The 25758-nt window shown below is 46.9% G+C and overlaps 1 protein-coding gene across 1 annotated transcript; it reads left to right on the plus strand.

The window, feature by feature from the left end:
* Positions 1-6: 6 nt before the first annotated feature.
* LOC121555780 (ribonucleases P/MRP protein subunit POP1-like) lies at positions 7-24897 on the plus strand. The gene is made up of 15 exons (XM_045226863.1): positions 7-95; positions 412-683; positions 911-1086; positions 1348-1608; positions 4258-4345; positions 4894-5102; positions 6700-7010; positions 7236-7329; positions 9861-9969; positions 14967-15086; positions 17250-17371; positions 20225-20413; positions 21304-21458; positions 21792-21980; positions 23464-24897. Exons 2-15 carry the CDS (start codon positions 422-424, stop codon positions 24197-24199), a joined length of 3021 nt encoding a protein of 1006 aa, XP_045082798.1. The 5' UTR covers positions 7-95; positions 412-421; the 3' UTR covers positions 24200-24897.
* The last annotated feature ends 861 nt before the right edge of the window (positions 24898-25758 follow it).

Genomic DNA, 25758 nt, shown 5'->3' on the forward strand with positions numbered 1-25758 from the left:
ATATACGTCATATTTATGCGGAAGAGATGTAGACAGAAATGTGAGCGTACAGCGTGGTTTTGAAATATGACTGCTCCTGTCTTCAGGATTTGAAAGTGAATATATTTTCTGTTATCTTTACAAATACATTGTGGTGTGATGGAAGTGGATAACTTTATAACTCGTTAGCGTAGCCTGTTTTTGGCATGCAAAGTAGTCGCTAATTTAGCTAGCAAGCTAGCTGAGGGCAGATTGAATGGCATGTCTTTCATAGCTTTGCTGACAATAACATGCTAACAGTGACTGTGGGCATGCAATTCACTCTTAAATAGTAGCTAGTAGCCTACTCGTGTCCCAGGATAGGATCATTTTGACAGTACCATAAGCCTTGTTATCAATTAGTGATATCATGTTATTGTTTATTTTCTGCAGAGCTATCAAAATGTCTACAGCCAAACACAGGATGCGCGATAAGAAGATGAGGAACCAGCCGATCAACGTCACCTATTCCTCCCCGGGCCAGGGCAGCTCACACTGGAGGAACGGAGGGCACACCCCTACAGGTCGAGGCCATGATCAGTCTCCACATCCAAGGGGCCAGGGGTCCTCTCACTCAGGCCATGCCCAGGGAGGGGGCTGGGTCCGGGGCCACCAGAGAGGAGGACAGGGGGACTACACACAGGACCTGCCCAAATACATCACTGGTAAGAACACCTTCCTGCACAAGGTTGTCAATGTCTTGATGGTTTTTAAACTGATACAGGTTCCTACTGATCACTTTTGCGTTTCAATGTTGAACCAGCTGCAAATCAACAGCATATTACAGTATTCCAATGGCATTTAGAATGCGCAAAATAATGGCTGTTGCTTCAACACATTGAATCCCAGCCAGCCTTTGTGATGTGCTGTGCTTGCACTCCTCTCTCCTCAGCCTCAGCGTTTGCCAAGGCCCGGGCAGCAGAGGTGAACGCCATGTTGAAGGCTGTCACCAAGACAACAGGCAGCTCCCATGTGTTTGGAGCTCTTCCTAAACACATGAGGAGGAGAGCCATGAGCCATGACACCAAGAGGCTGCCCTGCAGGCTGAGAGACATGGCCAACAACATGGTGGGTTTGTCTAAGTAACACACACGCTCACAGTCACACACAGTCATACACAGTCACACACAGTCATACACAGTCATACACAGTCACACACAGTGAAACACAGTCTCTCTCTCTTGACTTTATAGCCTGGTGTCCCAGATCTGTGTTCTCTGTTATTGTCATGTCCATACATGGAGGAATGACTAGTCTCATCTAGAGCCAAGACTAGTCACATTACACACCAGCGGTGGAAATATTCTGGATGTTTCGTCTCTCATTCAGTTGGAGAAGAGTCAGAAGGCTGGTCAGAAGGTGAAGAAGGAACAGTCCAATAGCAAGAGCCGTAAAGCCCGGCGTCGCCACGGCAACATGCTTCTGGAGTTCAACCGGCGCCAGCGGAAGAACCTGTGGCTGGAGACGCACATCTGGCACGCCAAGCGCTTCCACATGGTCAAGAGATGGGGCTACTGTCTGGGAGACAGGCCAACCTACAAGTGTTACAGAGCCTGCTGCAGAGCCATGAGCTCCCACTGTCTACTGCAGGTTAGTGTTAGAGCCTGCTGCAGAGCCATGAGCTCCCACTGTCTACTGCAGGTTAGTGTTAGAGCCTGCTGCAGAGCCATGAGCTCCCACTGTCTACTGCAGGTTAGTGTTAGAGCCTGCTGCAGAGCCATGAGCTCCCACTGTCTACTGCAGGTTAGTGTTAGAGCCTGCTGCAGAGCCATGAGCTCCCACTGTCTACTGCAGGTTAGTGTTAGAGCCTGCTGCAGAGCCATGAGCTCCCACTGTCTACTGCAGGTTAGTGTTAGAGCCTGCTGCAGAGCCATGAGCTCCCACTGTCTACTGCAGGTTAGTGTTAGAGCCTGCTGCAGAGCCATGAGCTCCCACTGTCTACTGCAGGTTAGTGTTAGAGCCTGCTGCAGAGTCATGAGCTCCCACTGTCTACTGCAGGTTAGCGTTAGAGCCTGCTGCAGAGCCATGAGCTCCCACTGTCTACTGCAGGTTAGTGTTAGAGCCTGCTGCAGAGCCATGAGCTCCCACTGTCTACTGCAGGTTAGCGTTAGAGCCTGCTGCAGAGCCATGAGCTCCCACTGTCTACTGCAGGTTAGTGTTAGAGCCTGCTGCAGAGCCATGAGCTCCCACTGTCTACTGCAGGTTAGTGTTAGAGCCTGCTGCAGAGCCATGAGCTCCCACTGTCTACTGCAGGTTAGTGTTACAGAGCCTGCTGCAGAGCCATGAGCTCCCACTGTCTACTGCAGGTTAGTGTTAGAGCCTGCTGCAGAGCCATGAGCTCCCACTGTCTACTGCAGGTTAGTGTTACAGAGCCTGCTGCAGAGCCATGAGCTCCCACTGTCTACTGCAGGTTAGTGTTACAGAGCCTGCTGCAGAGCCATGAGCTCCCACTGTCTACTGCAGGTTAGTGTTACAGAGCCTGCTGCAGAGCCATGAGCTCCCACTGTCTTCTGCAGGTTAGCGTTAGAGGCTGCTGCAGAGCCATGAGCTCCCACTGTCTACTGCAGGTTAGTGTTACAGAGCCTGCTGCAGAGCCATGAGCTCCCACTGTCTTCTGCAGGTTAGCGTTAGAGGCTGCTGCAGAGCCATGAGCTCCCACTGTCTACTGCAGGTTAGTGTTAGAGCCTGCTGCAGAGCCATGAGCTCCCACTGTCTACTGCAGGTTAGTGTTAGAGCCTGCTGCAGAGTCATGAGCTCCCACTGTCTACTGCAGGTTAGCGTTAGAGCCTGCTGCAGAGCCATGAGCTCCCACTGTCTACTGCAGGTTAGTGTTAGAGCCTGCTGCAGAGCCATGAGCTCCCACTGTCTACTGCAGGTTAGCGTTAGAGCCTGCTGCAGAGCCATGAGCTCCCACTGTCTACTGCAGGTTAGTGTTAGAGCCTGCTGCAGAGCCATGAGCTCCCACTGTCTACTGCAGGTTAGTGTTAGAGCCTGCTGCAGAGCCATGAGCTCCCACTGTCTTCTGCAGGTTAGTGTTAGAGCCTGCTGCAGAGCCATGAGCTCCCACTGTCTTCTGCAGGTTAGTGTCTTTACCCACGGAGCCTGTTTAGGCTGGATATCTATAAAGCACTTTGGGACAACTAATATAAAATACATTTGATTGATTGATTGATTATAGGGCCCTGTTCAAAGTACTGCTGAATAAGGTTATGAGTTCACCAGACCTGGGATAACTATAGTTTTAAATATGCATTGTGGAAAGTAAAAACATTTCTGGGGGATTATTTGAATACAGATTCCCCAAAAAGACGACCTTTTCTAAACTATTTGAATACAGATCTCAGAAAGCAAATACTTTTTACAAATACTTCCTGACCTATGTATTATAGAAACAACTTTTCTGAAACGATTGGATTGGCTGCCTTCAACTAATGGAAAGGCTGTATCTGGATTGGTATGTTGCAGATAGAAATAAAATGAATAGAGCACTCCGTTTCATATACTATTCCAATCTGTCTGAACATTCTGTACATTTCCATTCTCCTGAACCGGCCCCAGCTGTAGATAATCAAGTAAAACCAATCAACCAATTATCTATAAATAGGGGGAGGGGGTTTGGCCCAGTTTCCTTTTGCGAGGTTGGAGACTTCGCTAGACTGGAAAAATCTCAATTTCTAACACAGAAGTTATTCACACACATTTTAAAATCTAAATTTAATTAATTTTTAAATTCAGACTGTAACACAACAAAATGTGGAAAAAGTCAATGGGTGTGAATACTTTCTGAAGGCACTGTAGGTGGATATACTCAACTAATGGCCTGGGACATGACTTGTGATAAGACAAATGTTTAGGCCTGAAAACGTCATTTTCAGGCATTTAGCTAGATCTAGGCAACAGTGAAGGACATGGACTCATCTTAACATTCAAAGTTCAACACTTTGGAGTTTCAAAACACAGAGGAAATACAGGTATAAAAGAAAACAGTAACACTTGACTTCAAGTTCTTCTAAATAGGTTTACTTTGTGATTACAAAAATAGTAGTCTCTGTAACACAAAGTATATAATAAATGACAACAGTTTTCTACCCAGGTCTGGTGTTCACGCGGTACGAACATGAGCGACAAATGTTTGCTGTGTGATCAGATGTGAATACAGCAGTTGCCAGCTAGTAAAATCATATTTCGAAGTGTTAGTATGTATCCCAAAGTGAATCCTCTGTATCCCCGTCTACCCAGGACATGTCCTACTACTGCTGTGTGGAGTTACAGGGATCAGAGGAACAGCTGTTAGCTACCCTCTCTAAGCTGACCAGCAAGGAAGCTGGTGAGTACTGCTTTTCCTGTTCACTCCTCACAAACAAACCACAGTGTCAATCATGCTGCGTTTAGATGGTACGAGGTAGACGGCAAAATCGGATGTCATTGTTTTCAACGAGAGCACGACGGTGAAGGCCGTTGAGGCTGGCGGTGAATGACATCAGCCGCCACGGTAGACGGGACTTGCCACCAGAGTTAAAATATTTAAACTTTTGCCACCTGCAGTAGCGTTGTTTTATACCCGGATGTTGATTTGCGCTGTTTAGTGAAATCACCATAGCAACGCATACCGTCGTGCTGGCTTACTTTTGCCGTCACCCCGTTTCTTGCTTTCTAGTATCGCTATGCTGACTGGTATGACGTTTTTTGCATCCCTCGTCTAAACGCAGCATCAGTCTCGAGAAATATACAAGTATTTCAGTAGAAAGTTTGAAAAACTTGAACCAACTGTATGAAAAGCTGTGGGATTGGTTCTTCGAGTTGGGTGGTCTATACAAATATGTGACCTCTGCTTTACGGTATTATTGATGATGACGACATCTGTTGTAACCACAGGGCCTACGTTTGCAGCAGCCATGTGTGTGTCCGGCAGGAGACAGGGCCGTGTGGTGGTTTACAGGGCAGGACAGTACCCTCTCCAGCCCCTGGGGCCTGTAACGTTCCTCTGGAGACCCAGAACACGGGGGCGGGGCCAGGACGACCAGGACGACCAGGGATCAACACACAGACAGCTGTGGATCTGGGCGCACCCCACCATGAAACCGGTCAGAGGGACTAAAATGCAGAATCAAATCAGTATTAGAAGTATTGAGCAAACGTTCAACTATTCATTGATGGTGTAATGTCTTTATCGTTGTCTGTAAGCTGGTGCAATCAGATGTCCCCTTTGGGATCAGTAAAGTACTATCGATCAGATGTCCCCTTTGGGATCAGTAAAGTACTATCGATCAGATGTCCCCTTTGGGATCAGTAAAGTACTATCGATCAGATGTCCCCTTTGGGATCAGTAAAGTACCATCGATCAGATGTCCCCTTTGGGATCAGTAAAGTACTATCGATCAGATGTCCCCTTTGGGATCAGTAAAGTACCATCGATCAGATGTCCCCTTTGGGATCAGTAAAGTACTATCAATCAGATGTCCCCTTTGGGATCAGTAAAGTACTATCGATCAGATGTCCCCTTTGGGATCAGTAAAGTACCATCGATCAGATGTCCCCTTTGGGATCAGTAAAGTACCATCGATCAGATGTCCCCTTTGGGATCAGTAAAGTACCATCGATCAGATGTCCCCTTTGGGATCAGTAAAGTACTATCAATCAGATGTCCCCTTTGGGATCAGTAAAGTACCATCGATCAGATGTCCCCTTTGGGATCAGTAAAGTACTATCGATCAGATGTCCCCTTTGGGATCAGTAAAGTACCATCGATCAGATGTCCCCTTTGGGATCAGTAAAGTACTATCGATCAGATGTCCCCTTTGGGATCAGTAAAGTACCATCGATCAGATGTCCCCTTTGGGATCAGTAAAGTACTATCGATCAGATGTCCCCTTTGGGATCAGTAAAGTACTATCGATCAGATGTCCCCTTTGGGATCAGTAAAGTACCATCGATCAGATGTCCCCTTTGGGATCAGTAAAGTACTATCAATCAGATGTCCCCTTTGGGATCAGTACAGTACCATCGATCAGATGTCCCCTTTGGGATCAGTAAAGTACTATCGATCAGATGTCCCCTTTGGGATCAGTAAAGTACTATCGATCAGATGTCCCCTTTGGGATCAGTAAAGTACTATCAATCAGATGTCCCCTTTGGGATCAGTAAAGTACTATCAATCAGATGTCCCGTTTGGGATCAGTACAGTACTATCGATCAGATGTCCCCTTTGGGATCAGTACAGTACTATCGATCAAATGTCCCCTTTGGGATCAGTAAAGTACTATCAATCAGATGTCCCCTTTGGGATCAGTAAAGTACTATCAATCAGATGTCCCCTTTGGGATCAGTACAGTACTATCGATCAGATGTCCCCTTTGGGATCAGTACAGTACTATCGATCAAATGTCCCCTTTGGGATCAGTAAAGTACTATCGATCAGATGTCCCCTTTGGGATCAGTACAGTACTATCGATCAGATGTCCCCTTTGGGATCAGTAAAGTACCATCGATCAGATGTCCCCGTTGGGATCAGTAAAGTACCATCTTATACTGTAAAGTGACAGGGTAATGCTGTTGATAGTCAGTAGGCCTGGCGATGTAGTGCTTTCATTATTCATCCTTAAAGTAACTGCTGTGTGATAGCTGTGTGATGACTGTGTGATGACTGTGTGATGACTGTGTGATGACTGTAACCGTTTTCAGGATCTCCTCCCAGAGCTGCAGGCTGTCTGTCAGTGTTCTGAGGCTGTACTTCCACCTGCTCCAGTGGAGCTTCCTGTCCCACAGCCAGCCCTGGCGCCCACCTCTACCCCAGCCCCTACCCCCACTCTGGCCCATGGCCCTGGGGCTTGTCCTGAGGCTGAGCAGGCCTCTGGTTCTGGTTCTAAGAGGAAGTGGTCCTCGGGGGAGCGTGAGGCTGCAGGGCCACCAGCCAAGAAGCTCCTGGGGTGCAGCACCACGTCTGGTACCACACCTGTCACCTGGAGGTCCTGCACCACTGGCATAGTCATCAGGTTGGTTCAAACCTTACTGCTTTCAGAGGCTCTTGAAGCTCTAAGCACATCTCCGTGTTAGCTGTGCCTGGAGGTTGGCACCTTGATGGTGTGAAGACTTCCTGAATGTTAATACATCAGGATTTAGTCATACATTTATTGTTTTCTGTCAATTTATAAACCCTCCCTTTATTCTCAACCGTGTGTACTTCATGGATGTTGTTGTTGTTTACTGTTGTTTTGCAGTGATCTCACCATGGAGATGGTGCGCTATCGTCTGATTGGACCTCTATCACATTCCGTTCTGACTGAAACCTTGGCGCCTGCCACACACTGTGATGTAAGAACCTGGGATGATTTATCTAGAGGCCAGCTAATATCCTGTAACCTGGGATGATTTATCTAGAGGCCAGCTAATATCCTGTAACCTGGGATGATTTATCTAGAGGCCAGCTAATATCCTGTAACCTGGGATGATTTATCTAGAGGCCAGCTAATATCCTGTAACCTGGGATGATTTATCTAGAGGCCAGCTAATATCCTGTAACCTGGGATGATTTATCTAGAGGCCAGCTAATATCCTGTAACCTGGGATGATTTATCTAGAGGCCAGCTAATATCCTGTAACCTGGGATGATTTATCTAGAGGCCAGCTAATATCCTGTAACCTGGGATGATTTATCTAGAGGCCAGCTAATATCCTGTAACCTGGGATGATTTATCTAGAGGCCAGCTAATATCCTGTAACCTGGGATGATTTATCTAGAGACCAGCTAATATCCTGTAACCTGGGATGATTTATCTAGAGGCCAGCTAATATCCTGTAACCTGGGATGATTTATCTAGAGGCCAGCTAATATCCTGTAACCTGGGATGATTTATCTAGAGGCCAGCTAATATCCTGTAACCTGGGATGATTTATCTAGAGGCCAGCTAATATCCTGTAACCTGGGATGATTTATCTAGAGGCCAGCTAATATCCTGTAACCTGGGATGATTTATCTAGAGGCCAGCTAATATCCTGTAACCTGGGATGATTTATCTAGAGGCCAGCTAATATCCTGTAACCTGGGATGATTTATCTAGAGGCCAGCTAATATCCTGTAACCTGGGATGATTTATCTAGAGGCCGGCTAATATCCTGTAACCTGGGATGATTTATCTAGAGACCGGCTAATATCCTGTAACCTGGGATGATTTATCTAGAGACCGGCTAATATCCTGTAACCTGGGATGATTTATCTAGAGACCGGCTAATATCCTGTAACCTGGGATGATTTATCTAGAGGCCAGCTAATATCCTGTAACCCGGGATGATTTATCTAGAGGCCAGCTAATATCCTGTAACCTGGGATGATTTATCTAGAGGCCAGCTAATATCCTGTAACCTGGGATGATTTATCTAGAGACCAGCTAATATCCTGTAACCTGGGATGATTTATCTAGAGGCCAGCTAATATCCTGTAACCTGGGATGATTTATCTAGAGACCAGCTAATATCCTGTAACCTGGGATGATTTATCTAGAGGCCAGCTAATATCCTGTAACCTGGGATGATTTATCTAGAGGCCAGCTAATATCCTGTAACCTGGGATGATTTATCTAGAGGCCAGCTAATATCCTGTAACCTGGGATGATTTATCTAGAGACCGGCTAATATCCTGTAACCTGGGATGATTTATCTAGAGACCGGCTAATATCCTGTAACCTGGGATGATTTATCTAGAGGCCAGCTAATATCCTGTAACCTGGGATGATTTATCTAGAGACCGGCTAATATCCTGTAACCTGGGATGATTTATCTAGAGACCGGCTAATATCCTGTAACCTGGGATGATTTATCTAGAGGCCAGCTAATATCCTGTAACCTGGGATGATTTATCTAGAGGCCAGCTAATATCCTGTAACCTGGGATGATTTATCTAGAGACCGGCTAATATCCTGTAACCTGGGATGATTTATCTAGAGGCCAGCTAATATCCTGTAACCTGGGATGATTTATCTAGAGACCGGCTAATATCCTGTAACCTGGGATGATTTATCTAGAGACCAGCTAATATCCTGTAACCTGGGATGATTTATCTAGAGGCCAGCTAATATCCTGTAACCTGGGATGATTTATCTAGAGACCGGCTAATATCCTGTAACCTGGGATGATTTATCTAGAGGCCAGCTAATATCCTGTAACCTGGGATGATTTATCTAGAGACCAGCTAATATCCTGTAACCTGGGATGATTTATCTAGAGACCAGCTAATATCCTGTAACCTGGGATGATTTATCTAGAGGCCAGCTAATATCCTGTAACCTGGGATGATTTATCTAGAGACCGGCTAATATCCTGTAACCTGGGATGATTTATCTAGAGGCCAGCTAATATCCTGTAACCTGGGATGATTTATCTAGAGGCCAGCTAATATCCTGTAACCTGGGATGATTTATCTAGAGGCCAGCTAATATCCTGTAACCTGGGATGATTTATCTAGAGACCGGCTAATATCCTGTAACCTGGGATGATTTATCTAGAGACCAGCTAATATCCTGTAACCTGGGATGATTTATCTAGAGACCAGCTAATATCCTGTAACCTGGGATGATTTATCTAGAGACCGGCTAATATCCTGTAACCTGGGATGATTTATCTAGAGGCCAGCTAATATCCTGTAACCTGGGATGATTTATCTAGAGGCCAGCTAATATCCTGTAACCTGGGATGATTTATCTAGAGACCAGCTAATATCCTGTAACCTGGGATGATTTATCTAGAGGCCAGCTAATATCCTGTAACCTGGGATGATTTATCTAGAGGTCAGCTAATATCCTGTATGTTCCAGTGTAAGGCGTTAGTCAGGTGTTCTGTCTTTATTTCAGGCTGCTAGTAATCCCGGACCGTCTCCCTTCTGGTGGTCAGATCACTGCAGAGACGACTGTAACGTGACTCTTCATCGACAACAAGCTGGTGTCTTCAACGTCCTCAAAGGTGGGTTACTTACAGCTACGTTCCTCATTCATTACAACAACAACAAAAAATATGCCATTTAGCAGACGCTTTTATCCAAAGCGACTTACAGTCATGTGCGCATACATTTTTACGTATGGGTGGTCCCGGGGATCGAACCCACTACCCTGGCGTTACAAGAGCCATTCTCTACCAGCTGAGCTACAGAGGACCACATCAATTCATTAGATTACAGTCCCCCTGTAGCTCAGTTGGTAGAGCACGGCGCTTGCAACGCCAGGGTTGTGGGTTCGATTCCCACGGGGGGGCCAGTATGAAAAATGTATGCACTCACTAACTGTAAGTCGCTCTGCTAAATGACTAACATGTAAATACAAACATTGTAACATTTTGTGGTCCTCTGTAGCTCAGCTGGTAGAGCATGGCGCTTGTAACGCCAGGGTTGTGGGTTCGATCCCCGGGACCACCCATACGTAAAAATGTATGCACACATGACTGTAAGTCGCTTTGGATAAAAGCGTCTGCTAAATGGCATATTATAATTATTATATTATAGATCAGGGCTCTCCAACCCTGTTCCTGGAGAGCTACCCTCCTGTAGGTTTTTGTTTCAACCCCAGCTGTAACTAACCTGATTTAGCTTATCAACCAGCTAATTATTATGATTGTGAACTAGATTAGGGTTGGAGCGTAAACCTACAGGAGGGTCTCTCTCCAGGAACAGGGTTAGAGCGTAAACCTACAGGAGGGTATCTCTCCAGGAACAGGGTTGGAGTTAAAACCTACAGGAGGGTATCTCTCTAGGAACAGGGTTGGAGTGAAAACCTACAGGAGGGTATCTCTCTCCAGGAACAGGGTTGGAGTTAAAACCTACAGGAGGGTAGCTCTCCAGGAACAGGGTTGGAGTTAAAACCTACAGGAGGGTATCTCTCCAGGAACAGGGTTGGAGTTAAAACCTACAGGAGGGTCTCTCTCTAGGAACAGGGTTGGAGTTAAAACCTACAGGAGGGTAGCTCTCCAGGAACAGGGTTGGAGTTAAAACCTACAGGAGGGTATCTCTCTAGGAACAGGGTTGGAGTTAAAACCTACAGGAGGGTATCTCTAGGAACAGGGTTGGAGTTAAAACCTACAGGAGGGTATCTCTCTCCAGGAACAGGGTTGGAGTTAAAACCTACAGGAGGGTATCTCTCTAGGAACAGGGTTGGAGTTAAAACCTACAGGAGGGTATCTCTCTCCAGGAACAGGGTTGGAGTTAAAACCTACAGGAGGGTGTCTCTCCAGGAACAGGGTTGGAGTTAAAACCTACAGGAGGGGGAGTTAAAATCTACAGGAGGGTATCTCTCTCCAGGAACAGGGTTGGAGTTAAAACCTACAGGAGGGTATCTCTCTAGGAACAGGGTTGGAGAGCCCTGGATTAGATCAACATTATTATCTTATTATCATGTCATGTTGTGTATCAACATTCAGAGTAGTTGTTATTGTATACTTTGTTAGTGGCGCAATTGGACTGTGTGTGTATTTAAACCAAATATATACAGTACCAGTCAAAGGTTTGGACACACCTACTCATTCCAGGGTTTTTCTTTATTTTTACTATTTTCTACATTGTAGAATAATAGTGAAGACCTCAAAACTATGAAATAACACATATGGAATCATGTAGTAACCAAAAAAGTGTTAAACAAATCAAAATATATTTTATATTTGAGATTCTTCAAAGTAGCCACCCTTTGCCTTAATGACAGCTTTGCACACTCTTGGCATTCTCTCAACCAGCTTCATGAGGTAGTCACCTGGAATAATATAGACGCTGATTCGGTGAGTGGGTTTATAAGGAAGTGTATAGGAGATGTCGTACCCACTGTGACTATTAAAACCTACCCTAACCAGAAACCGTGGATAGATGGCAGCATTCGCGAAAAACTGAAAGCACGAACCGTGGTCCTCTGTAGCTCAGCTGGTAGAGCACGGCGCTTGTAACGCCAAGGTAGTGGGTTCGATCCCCGGGACCACCCATACACAAAAATGTATGCACGCATGACTGTAAGTCGCTTTGGATAAAAGCGTCTGCTAAATGGCATATTATTATTATTATTATTATTATTACTGCATTTAACCATGACAAGGTGACTGGGAATATGGCAGAATACAAACAGAGTGGTCGTTCCCTCCGCAAGGCAATCAAACAGACAACAAGTCAATATCGAGACAAAGTGGAGTCGCAATTCAACGGCTCAGACAGGAGACGTATGTGGCAGGGTCTACAGACAATCACGGACTACAAAGGGAAAACCAGCCACGTCGCAGACACCGACGTCTTGCTGCAAGACGTGTTAACCCTCGCAAGGCTGCCGGCCCAGAAGGCATTCCTAGCCACGTCCTCAGAGCATGCGCAGACCAGCTGGCTGGAGTGTTTACGGACATATTCAATCTCTCCCTATCCCAGTCTGCTGTCCCCACTTGCTTCAAGATGGCCACCATTGTTCCTGTACCCAAGAAAGCAAAGGTAACTGAACTAAACGACTATCGCCCCGTAGCACTCACTTCTGTCATCATGAAGTGCTTTGAGAGACTAGTCAAGGATCATATCACCTCCACCTTACCTGTCACCCTAGACCCACTTCAATTTGCTTACCGCCCCAATAGATCCACAGACGATGCATCACACTGCACACTGCCCTATCCCATCTGGACAAGAGGAATACCTATGTAAGAATGCTGTTCATTGACTATAGCTCAGCATTCAACACCATAGTACCCTCCAAGCTCATCATTAAGCTCGAGGCCCTGGGTGTCAACCCCGCCCTGTGCAACTGGGTCCTGGACTTCCTGACGGGCCGCCCCCAGGTGGTGAAGGTAGGAAACAACACCTCCACTTCGCTGATCCTCAACACAGGGGCCCCACAAGGGTGCGTGCTCAGCCCCCTCCTGTACTCCCTGTTCACCCATGACTGCGTGGCCACGCATGCCTCCAACTCAATCATCAAGTTTGCAGACGACACAACAGTAGTAGGCTTGATTACCAACAACGATGAGACAGCCTACAGGGAGGAGGTGAGGGCCCTGGCGGAGTGATGCCAGGAAAATAACCTCTCACTCAATATCAACAAAACAAAGGAGATGATCGTGGACTTCAGGAGACAGCAGAGGGAGCACCCCCCTATCCACATCGACGGGACCGCAGTGGAGCAGGTGGAAAGCTTCAAGTTCATCAGCGTACACATCACTGACAATCTGAAATGGTCCACCCACACAGACAGTGTGGTGAAGAAGGCGCAACAGCGTCTCTTCAACCTCAGGAGGCTGAAGAAATTAGGCTTGGCCCCTAAGACCCTCACAAACTTTTACAGATGCACAATTGAGAGCATCCTGTCGGGCTGTATCACCGCCTGGTACGGCAACTGCACTCCCGCAACCACAGGGCTCTCCAGAGGGTGGTGCGGTCTGCCGAACGCATCACCGGGGGCAAACTACCTGCCCTCCAGGACACCTACAGCACCCGATGTCACAGGAAGGCCAAAAATATCATCAAGGACAACTACCACCCGAGCCACTGCCTGTTCACCCTGCTATCATCCAGAAGGCGAGGTCAGTACAGGTGCATCAAAGCTGGGACAGAGAGACTGAAAGACAGCTTCTATCTCAAGGCCATCAGACTGTTAAACAGCCTTCACTATCACAGAGGCTACTACGGAACATTTCAAGAACTTTGAAAGTTTCTTCAAGTGCAGTCGCAAAAACCATCAAGCGCTATGACGAAACTGGCTCTCATGAGGACCGCCACAGGAATGGAAGACCCAGAGTTACCTCTGCTGCAGAGGATAAGTTCATTAGTGTTACCAGCCTCAGAAATTGCAGCCCAAATAAATGTTTCACAGAGTTCAAGTCGCAGACACATCTCAACATCAACTGTTCAGAGGGGACTGTGTGAATCAGGCCTTCATGGTCAAATTTCTGCAAAGAAACCACTACTAAAGGACACCAATAAGAAGAAGAGACCTGCTTGGGCCAAGAAACACGAGCAATGGACATTAGACCGGTGGAAATCTGTCCTTTAGTCTGGAGTCCAAATTGGAGATTTATGGTTCCAACCGCCGTGTCTTTCTGAGATGCGGTGTGGGTGAACGGATGATCTCCGCATGTGTATTTCCCACCGTAAAGCATGGAGGAGGTGGTGTTATGGTGTGGGGGTGCTTTGCTGGTGACACTGTCTGTGATTTATTTAGAATTCAAGGCACACTTAACCAGCATGGCCACCACAGCATTCTGCAGCGATATGCCATCCCATCTGGTTTGGGCTTTAGTGGGACTATCATTTGTTTTTCAACAGGACAATGACCCAACACACCTCCAGGCTGTGTAAGGGCTATTTGACCAAGAAGGAGAGTGATGGAGTGCTGCATCAGATGACCTGGCCTCCACAATCCCCCGACCTCAACCCAATTGAGATGGTTTGGGATGAGTCGGACAGCAGAGTGAAGGAAAAGCAGCCAACAAGTGCTCAGCATATGTGGGAACACCTTCAAGACTGTTGGCATTCTCTCAACTAGCTTCACCTTGAATACTTTTCCAAGAGTGTGCAAAGCTGTCATCAAGGCAAAGGGTGGCTATTTGAAGAATCTCAAATATAAAATATATTTTCATTTGTTTAACACTTTTTTTGGTTACTACATGATTCCATATGTGTTATTTCATAGTTTTGTCTTCACTATTATTCTACAATGTAGAAAATAGTACAAATAAAGGGAAAACCCTTGAATGAGTAGGTGTGTCCAAACTTTTGACTGGTACTGTATATATATATATCCTTTTTGATCAGGGAGTCCTACTGAGACCAGGGTCTCTTTATGCAGATGAGCCCTAAATGACAAAAATAAATAGAAAATGCAAAGCATAAACTAAAACACGGTCACAGGAAACACACATTCATCCGTAATAAGGTCCTGAATCAGTTTTCTGAATGGCCCTAGAGGCACCAAAGCGTAACTCATGTCTGTGCCCGTCTGTCTCCCCCTCAGGTGTGTTCTCCACAGCGGAGGTCCCAGCCGGCTCAGTTCTGGGTCTGACGGTGGATGACCCCAGATTGACCTTACCAAACAAGAGAAGCGTGGCCGTGCCCGACATCAGGAAGGAACAAGGTAACCTCTGAGCCAGCAGGCAGGGTGGGGGGTGGTTCAGACGGGTCGGATATAGTTGACATTACATTATTATACTCCTTTAGGGTGATTATACCTGGGCCATGCTCAGAACACACACATAGGAGTGAAACTGTGAGGTAGCCCTACTACCTAATATCCAATCAGAACGCATGCAAGAAAATGTAATACATTGTGCCCTGCTGAACAGGACCCTGTGTTTGTGAATGTGATAGTCCTGGGAATAGGTCCTGAGGGTAGGGAGGTTCTGTGGGTACTTCTCTGGTCTTCTGGTCCTGTCTGAGGCTGGTTGTGGGTCTTCTCTGGTCCTGTCTGAGGCTGGTTGTGGGTCTTCTCTGGTCCTGTCTGAGGCTGGTTGTGGGTCTTCTCTGGTCTTCTGGTCCTGTCTGAGGCTGGTTGTGGGTCTTCTCTGGTCCTGTCTGAGGCTGGTTGTGGGTCTTCTCTGGTCCTGTCTGAGGCTGGTTGTGGGTCTTCTCTGGTCTTCTGGTCCTGTCTGAGGCTGGTTGTGGGTCTTCTCTGGTCCTGTCTGAGCGTCTGGTCCTGTCTGAGGCTGGTTGTGGGTCTTCTCTGGTCCTGTCTGAGGCTGGTTGTGGGTCTTCTCTGGTCTTCTGGTCCTGTCTGAGGCTGGTTGTGGGTCTTCTCTGGTCCTGTCTGAGGCTGGTTGTGGGTCTTCTCTGGTCCTGTGCTCCTGGGGAGCCTCTGCTCATCCATGCAGATGTCCCAGGTTCGAATCCTGGCAGGACCCTGTGCTCAGACCACGCCCACAGAGGGTCACACACACTTCAATCAATCAATCAATCAATCAATTTTATTTTATATAGCCCTTCTTACATCAGCTAATATCTCGAAGTGCTGTACAGAAACCCAGCCTAAAACCCCAAACAGCTAGTAATGCAGGTGTAGAAGCACGGTGGCTAGGAAAAACTCCCTAGAAAGGCGAAAGCCTAGGAAGAAACCTAGAGAGGAACCAGGCTATGAGGGGTGGCCAGTCCTCTTCTGGCTGTGCCGGGTGGAGATTATAACAGAACCATGCCAAGATGTTCAAAAATGTTCATAAGTGACAAGCATGGTCAAATAATAATCAGGAATAAATCTCAGTTGGCTTTTCATAGCCGATCATTAAGAGTTGAAAACAGCAGGTCTGGGACAGGTAGGGGTTCCATAACCGCAGGCAGAACAGTTGAAACTGGAATAGCAGCAAGGCCAGGCGGACTGGGGACAGCAAGGAGTCACCACGGCCGGTAGTCCCGACGTATGGTCCTAGGGCTCAGGTCTCTCAGTTGGCTTTTCATAGCCGATCATTAAAGAGTTGAAAACAGCAGGTCTGGGACAGGTAGGGGTTTCGTAGCCGCAGGCAGAACAGTTGAAACTGGAATAGCAGCAAGGCCAGGCGGACTGGGGACAGCAAGGTGTCATCATGCCCGGTAGTCCTGACGTATGGTCCTAGGGCTCAGGTTCTCAGAGAGAAAGAGAGAACGAGAGAATTAGAGAGAGCATACTTAAATTCACACAGGACACTGGATAAGACAGGAGAAGTACTCCAGGTATAACCAACTAACCCCAGCCCCCGACACATAAACTACTGCAGCATAAATACTGGAGGCTGAGACAGGAGCGGTCCGGAGACACTGTGGCCCCATCCGAAGAAACCCCGGACAGGGCCAAACAGGAAGGATATAACCCCACCCACTCCGCCAAAGCACAGCCCCCGCACCACTAGAGGGATATCCCCAACCACCAACTTACAATCCTGAGACAAGGCCGAGTATAGCCCACAGAGGTCTCCACCACAGCACAAACCAAGGGGGGGGCGCCAACCCAGACAGGAAGATCACGTCAGTAACTCAACCCACTCAAGTGACGCACCCCTCCCAGGGACGGCATGAAAGAGCACCAGCAAGCCAGTGACTCAGCCCCTGCAACAGGGTTAGAGGCAGAGAACCCCAGTGGAGAGGGGATTCTCTTATTTACCTTTTAGTAACTGGCTGGGTGTTGCATCACACACTTCTGCTTCCTTATTTAGTGGATATAGAGCTACTAGGTGAAGCCATAGATGTTGCCAGCTAGTTGGGTGCTTCCTCCAGTCTACACACTCTCCTGAGTACCTGGTCATACGGGAGTATGCCCTCTGTCATGTTGTTTCAGGAGTGAACGAAGAGAAGAGGAGGGAACTGATGTTAAAGGGGATCCCTGAACACCTCAGCCAGAGTTCCCTGTGGGACCGGTCTGTCCGCGACAACGTCACACACAACAAGATGACAGACCAGGTACTGAACCGTAGCATCATGTCTGTCAATATATCATTACTAAAGGTGTGTCCCCCAGGAGACTCTACCCAGGAAGAAGAGTCCAATCTTGTTTCCTCTGTCATGTTTGATTGTTCTCCGAGAATCCACCCTGCTGTTTAATTGAATCCTTGACTGCATCTGTAGCTAGGTTTCCATCCAATTGGCGACAGATTTTCATGTGAATATTCAAAAATCCACATAAAAACAATATGCACATTGTCCCACCAGAGATTTCCATCACATTGACTTGTTGCAGATAAAGGCTGTGTGAGACGACGTAGTGGAGATAATAATACCTTCTGTTGTTAAATTCCCAGGTACCGAATAAACAAGTTAGATGGGCTTCCATCGCATTTTCAACTCTATGGTTTTGTCACAGAAACTGTTAAGCTCTATAATAGTATGTTCCCTGACAGGTTCTGGACCATGTTCTATAGCCAACAGGTTCTGGACCATGTTCTACAGACAACAGGTTCTGGACCATGTTCTACAGACAACAGGTTCTGGACCATGTTCTATAGCCAACAGGTTCTGGACCATGTTCTATAGCCAACAGGTTCTGGACCATGTTCTACAGACAACAGGTTCTGGACCATGTTCTACAGACAACAGGTTCTGGACCATGTTCTACAGACAACAGGTTCTGGACCATGTTCTACAGACAACAGGTTCTGGACAATGTTCTACAGACAACAGGTTCTGGACCATGTTCTACAGACAACAGGTTCTGGACCATGTTCTACAGACAACAGGTTCTGGACCATGTTCTACAGACAACAGGTTCTGGACCATGTTCTACAGACAACAGGTTCTGGACCATGTTCTATAGACAACAGGTTCTGGACCATGTTCTACAGACCAGTTCCCTGTCAGTGGACAGAGTAGGTTATATGGAGAAGAGACATATTTTTATTTGGTAATTGGCAGCCAGGCGTTGATCATCATGTCACCAGCATTCTAATAAAACCCTCTATTTATTGGAAATGTACATGAAGCTCATCACCCTCCATCACCACCCTCCATCACCACCATGATGCTCATCACCCTCCATCACCACCATGATGCTCATCACCCTCCATCACCACCATGAAGCTCATCACCCTCCATCACCACCATGAAGCTCATCACCCTCCATCACCACCATGAAGCTCATCACCCTCCATCACCACCATGAAGCTCATCACACCTCCATCACCACCCTCCATCACCACCATGAAGCTCATCACCCTCCATCACCACCATGAAGCTCAGCAGAACGTATTTAATCTGCCTATAAACTCTTAATGCTTCTCCATGTGGAAGTACAACGTAACATATCATGGCCTGACTCCAAGTTTACTTTGCATAATACATTTTACCAACACAAAAAGATCAGGCGGGAACTGTCTAAGGAACATTTTTCTGTTGACATTTGTGAAATTGTAGCGACACTGTTTCTATGACACCTGCGGTGAATCATTATCATACGGTCACACCTGTGGTGATTCATTATCATACGGTCACGCCTGTGGTGATTCATTATCATACGGTCACACCTGTGGTGATTCATTATCATACGGTCACACCTGTGGTGAATCATTATCATACGGTCACACCTGTGGTCATTCATTATCATACGGTCACACCTGTGGTGAATCATTATCATACGGTCACACCTGTGGTGATTCATTATCATACGGTCACACCTGTGGTGATTCATTATCATACGGTCACACCTGTGGTGATTCATTATCATACGGTCACACCTGTGGTGATTCATTATCATACGGTCACACCTGTGGTGATTCATTATCATACGGTCACACTTGTGGTGATTCATTATCATACGGTCACACCTGTGGTGAATCATTATCATACGGTCACACCTGTGGTGATTCATTATCATACGGTCACACCTGTGGTGAATCATTATCATACGGTCACACCTGTGGTGATTCATTATCATACGGTCACACCTGTGGTGATTAATTATCATACGGTCACACCTGCGGTTATTCATTATCATACGGTCACACCTGTGGTGAATCATTATCATACGGTCACACCTGTGGTGATTCATTATCATACGGTCACACCTGTGGTCATTCATTATCATACGGTCACACCTGTGGTGAATCATTATCATACGGTCACACCTGTGGTGATTCATTATCATACGGTCACACCTGTGGTGATTCATTATCATACGGTCACACCTGTGGTGATTCATTATCATACGGTCACACCTGTGGTGATTCATTATCATACGGTCACACCTGTGGTGATTCATTATCATACGGTCACACTTGTGGTGATTCATTATCATACGGTCACACCTGTGGTGAATCATTATCATACGGTCACACCTGTGGTGATTCATTATCATACGGTCACACCTGTGGTGAATCATTATCATACGGTCACACCTGTGGTGATTCATTATCATACGGTCACACCTGTGGTGATTAATTATCATACGGTCACACCTGCGGTTATTCATTATCATACGGTCACACCTGTGGTGAATCATTATCATACGGTCACACCTGTGGTGATTCATTATCATACGGTCACACCTGTGGTGGTTCATTATCATACGGTCACACCTGTGGTGGTTCATTATCATACGGTCACACCTGTGGTGATTCATTATCATACGGTCACACCTGTGGTGATTCATTATCATACGGTCACACCTGTGGTGATTCATTATCATACGGTCACACCTGTGGTGAATCATTATCATACGGTCACACCTGTGGTGATTCATTATCATACGCTGTGACTTGCATTAAAAACTTTGGATGGAAACGTGGTTTGTGTCTCCCATATCCTTCCTCTCTCTGTCTGCAGGAACTAAACAGACTGCGTAATGATGTTCTGGTCCCGGGCTCCAGACTACCCACCCCCCTGCAGGGTAGAGTACCCGTCCTACTGGTGCAGCAGTCTGGGAAGAGCCAGGGCACAGAGATGGGGTCCTGGGGGTCGGGCTGGGACCTGCTGCTACCCAAGGCCTGGGGCATGGCCTTCTGGGTACCTCTGGTATGGACTACACACTGATGTTGCAGCTTAAATGGTACCTTATTCCCTATATAGTGCACTACTTTAGACCAGGACCCAATGGCAACTTATTCCCTATATAGTGCACTACTTTAGACCAGGAGCCAATGGTACCTTATTCCCTATATAGTGCACTACTTTAGATCAGGAGCCAATGGTACCCTATTCCCTATATAGTGCACTACTTTAGACCAGGACCCAATGGCACCTTATTCCCTATATAGTGCCCTACTTTAGACCAGGACCCAATGGCAACTTATTCCCTATATAGTGCACTACTTTAGATCAGGAGCCAATGGTACCCTATTCCCTATATAGTGCACTACTTTAGACCAGGACCCAATGGCACCTTATTCCCTATATAGTGCACTACTTTAGACCAGGACCCAATGGCACCTTATTCCCTATATAGTGCACTACTTTAGACCAGGACCCTATGGCACCCTATTCCCTATATAGTGCACTACTTTAGACCAGGACCCAATGGCAACTTATTCCCTATATAGTGCACTACTTTAGACCAGGACCCAATGGTACCCTATTCCCTATATAGTGCACTACTTTAGACCAGGACCCAATGGCAACTTATTCCCTATATAGTGCACTACTTTAGACCAGGACCCAATGGTACCTTATTCCCTATATAGTGCACTACTTACATTGTGGATATAGTGCTTTTTGAGGACCCCCTCCTTTATGTAGACAAATTACTAATCACTACAAACATGTCTGTTCAACCCCCTCCCTCTCCTCTCCTCTCCCCTCCACCTCCTCTCCTCTGTTCCCCTCCACCTCCTCTCCTCTCCTCTGTTCCCCTTCTCTCCTCTCCACTGCTCTGTTCCCCTCCACTCCTCTCCTCTCCTCTCCTTCAGGTTTATAGAGGAGTACGAATCGGAGGGCTGAGGATGAGTCTGAAACACGCCCAGAATAAAGGAGAGCCTCACTTTCCCCACGACTACCCAGACTGCCCTGCAGGAGCACGCTTCCAGGAAGAGCAGGAGGCTGAGCTGCTGGCCAAGTTCAGGAGGTGAGGAGGGGGGTTTGGCATCACCTGATGTAACTCCAGGTGTATTGAGGGAAAAACTCAATGTTTGATAAAGAAAGTCCAACTCACTGGTATTCTGGATGTTCCATAATGTAACCAACATATTAATAAAGGATCTGTAATAACACTGTTATTGAGATTCAAGTCATATTACTGGTGAGAGTTTTAATATAAAACTATCCTTTTGAGTTGGATATTGAGCTAATTTCCAGTGGAGGCTAATGACTGTGTTATGGATTATTGTTATTTAAACGGCTGGGCTGCCCCTCGTGCCCTGAAACAGTTTAACTAGAACATGACCCCTGACCTCTGTAGGCGCCCACCAGCCAAACGGACCAATTACATCAAACACGGCTGCCTGGCTCCGTTCCGTTGTCCCTGGCAACAGCTGGCCGAGGAGTGGGAGTTCATTGTGAAGGAGGGAGGAGGAAGAGGAGGAGAGGAGGCTGTCGCACCGATGGAACAGGAAGTGACACCACCCCAGAGTAACTTCACAGTCTTGAGGTAGATGCCACTTATGGATGATGCTGTATATGTAAGGGTTAAACACTGAGCTCTGGACATCATCTGTAAATAATGGACCATGTGGTAGGGCCGCTTGGTGCAGTGATATTTAGAACGTTATGAGGCATCTATTGTTGGAACTACTTCAGAGGTGTCCAATATCTTCTCAACTGTCCGTATATCTGAAGTTAATGCACACTCTAGAATGCCCTTCTACCCAATCAGAATCGAGTATTCAACAAAACAGACGGGGTTGGCTTAGATTGTTGACATGTCAACTATATTTAGTCTCTAATGTTTATTGAAAACATAAATACATTTGCACAATGAGCACTCGTTGTCTCTCAAATCCATCGTTCCAGTTGTTGTTGGTAAGCTAGCGAATGTTTGCCATATTAGCATAGACATGACATCAGTCAAAACATCTCAAAACAAGACATGGTATCAAGAACAAGATAACTAGCTGAAACGAGACGCCTACGATTCCCCACAAGGCAGCTTCTGGTCATTGTTGCTAGCGATCTGACCATCCAGAATCATTACGACACACGGCCTTCTGCCCCATTTGAAGCGTGCACTTATTTTTCATTTTCGTGACGACGTCAGCTAACCTGTCAATAAGACACATCTTAACTAGCTCATAGTATCCTGCTTAGCCCGTGTTTTCACATCACAAACGACATGTTTTGTAAGGGAAAGTTCCTAAGTCCGATGTCCTCCTCATATTCTGTTAGGGCTCTATTCAATCCGTGTCGTGGAAGTTCATCTTTACAGCGTGATTGACATTTTAAAGGCAACGTTCCCGCTTTAGCGGAGGCTGCATTCACGGTAAACGCTGCATACGTCGGCTCAATAGGACATCATCTTTACATTTCTATAGCGGAATCTGTAGAGTTTCAGCTTCACAGATTGACTAGAGCCCTGAATCGCAGTATTAAAGTGTTTTTCATTATATCCACTATTAGTTTCATCCTCTCCTCTGCATAACTAATAGTATTAATTCATCATGTTTTAATAATTGCGTTTCACCTTTATAAAGACCCCTATTTTTGTTTTAATAATGACTATCTTTTTTTCCCCAAAGTGTAGCGTAGTGTTTGACAGCTCTGATGCATAACCCCTCCCCAGCCTACCTTTCATGATGAGAACATCCAGACCCAAATTACTGCCATACATCAGAGATTGTCCTCGGTAAATCAGCAGCTTAGAGTAATGGCTGACTTCATGAGCTCAAATTTTATTAGATTTTACTGCGTTTTGGCTGCATCCATTTTGTGGTGCTGGGAATCACTGTGCGGTTAAAAAAAACAAACATTTCATACCTTTTTAAGACCACTTTGTTGGTTCACTGAGGGTACAGAGTGGCTTTCCTAGAAGTCGTGGCCGTATTATATAAACGCTGAGCTGTGATTGGGTGTTTCTGTGTTCCGCAGTATGAACACTGATCCCTGATTTTTTTTTTTTTTGTCTCTGTGTTCTACAGGAACAGGAAGTCTCTAAGGCAGCTGTCAGCTTGGTGTCGCCCCACTTCCTCTAAATGTCAGAGGGCACGTAACCTGGGCTCAACGCCACCACTCAACCGTAACGTTGCAGCGTCTCTCCTCTCGGCCCACGGTGGAGGCAGCCTGGTGTGGACCCGTCTCTCCCTCCTCACCAAGGGCCGACCGGAGCAGCACGCTCTGGTGTGCGTCCCCACCGCAGATGACCTCCAGCTGGTTCGGAAGGAGCCGGGCTGCACCGGCCCCCAGGAGCCTCTCCACACTGACCACTTCAAGAGCCGTGTCAAACGCCCACACAAGAAGGACCACAACAAACCTGGAGCATCGTCCTCCGCCAAGCCTGAAAACAAGCAGTCTGACCCTGCCTCCGCCCCAGCCCCTAGTGTCAACCCTGGTCCTGAGCCCAGTTCCTCTTCCAGCCTCACTCTGGGTCCAGACATCACCACCCCCTCTTCCTCCTGTACCTCAGCCCTGACCCTGGGTCTCTGGCCGGAGCCCCTGCCCAGCGTCACCTCCCACTGCTCCAGGGTGACTCTGGGCTGGGTGACCCAGGGGGACTTCTCCCTGTCGGCTGGCTGTGGGGAGGCTCTTGGGTTCCTCAGCCTCACTGGGCTCCTACACACCCTGCTCAGACAGCCTGACAGCCAGAGAGGATTGGTGCTGCTACGGAACCCTGGGTCAATGCAGTACCGCTTTGCTAAGATCAACATAGAGGTCTGAGGACTGGTTCTTCGCTAAGATCAACAGAGGTCTGTGGAGTAATGCAGGTTCAACCCCACATCGCTACAGTACCACTTCGCTTGGACCCAGCTATGTAAAGCCACAGACTTTGTTCTGAGAAAAACATTGTGCCTTGTGCAAGTCCCTTCACCTCATCCCTATTAGGGGGACTAGATATAACATGTATGGCATGCATGGCATGCACACAGAACATTACACATATTGAATGCCACATTATGCATTGTTTGAGTGGAAGAACTTTTGCTTGATAATAATTCCCCATAGGATTTCTGGGAGTTTTCATTTGAGTTGAGATGACAGTTATTTTAAGTTCAATATTGTTTCCACCTAAGGGACTGGGTGTGTACTGGTTCTGTAGAGAAGTCATCAATCATTCTTTGGTTTGCCTCGATTCCCATTTTTGTGAAAACAGATCTTTGTTGGATTTGAGAGCTCTAGTTTAAATGGTTGACAATAAAATCCCTCTACTCCAATCTGAGTTATCTAAAGCCTTTTCCCTGTCAGACACTGAGTTACTGTACAGTGTAGCCTAGCCTGCACAGCGATAGCTACTGTTTACAGCACATGGTAGTTGTCTAGTGAGACCTAGCTAACAGTGCGTAGCCTAGCCTGCACAGCGATAGCTACTGTTTACAGCACATGGTAGTTGTCTAGTGAGACCTAGCTAACAGTGCGTAGCCTGCACAGCGATAGCTACTGTTTACAGCACATGGTAGTTGTCTAGTGAGACCTAGCTAACAGTGCGTAGCCTGCACAGCGATAGCTACTGTTTACAGCACATGGTAGTTGTCTAGTGAGACCTAGCTAACAGTGCGTAGCCTGCACAGCGATAGCTACTGTTTACAGCACATGGTAGTTGTCTAGTGAGACCTAGCTAACAGTGCGTAGCCTAGCCTGCACAGCGATAGCTACTGTTTACAGCACATGGTAGTTGTCTAGTGAGACCTAGCTAACAGTGCGTAGCCTAGCCTGCACAGCGATAGCTACTGTTTACAGCACATGGTAGTTGTCTAGTGAGACCTAGCTAACAGTGCGTAGCCAGCCTGCACAGCGATAGCTACTGTTTACAGCACATGGTAGTTGTCTAGTGAGACCTAGCTAACAGTGCGTAGCCTAGCCTGCACAGCGATAGCTACTGTTTACAGCACATGGTAGTTGTCTAGTGAGACCTAGCTAACAGTGCGTAGCCTGCACAGCGATAGCTACTGTTTACAGCACATGGTAGTTGTCTAGTGAGACCTAGCTAACAGTGCGTAGCTAGCCTGCACAGCGATAGCTACTGTTTACAGCACATGGTAGTTGTCTAGTGAGACCTAGCTAACAGTGCGTAGCCTGCACAGCGATAGCTACTGTTTACAGCACATGGTAGTTGTCTAGTGAGACCTAGCTAACAGTGCGTAGCCTGCACAGCGATAGCTACTGTTTACTGCACATGGTAGTTGTCTAGTGAGACCTAGCTAACAGTGCGTAGCCTGCACAGCGATAGCTACTGTTTACAGCACATGGTAGTTGTCTAGTGAGACCTAGCTAACAGTGCG

The sequence above is a fragment of the Coregonus clupeaformis genome, chromosome 18 (genome assembly GCF_020615455.1).
Source record: "Coregonus clupeaformis isolate EN_2021a chromosome 18, ASM2061545v1, whole genome shotgun sequence".
NCBI lineage: Eukaryota > Metazoa > Chordata > Actinopteri > Salmoniformes > Salmonidae > Coregonus > Coregonus clupeaformis.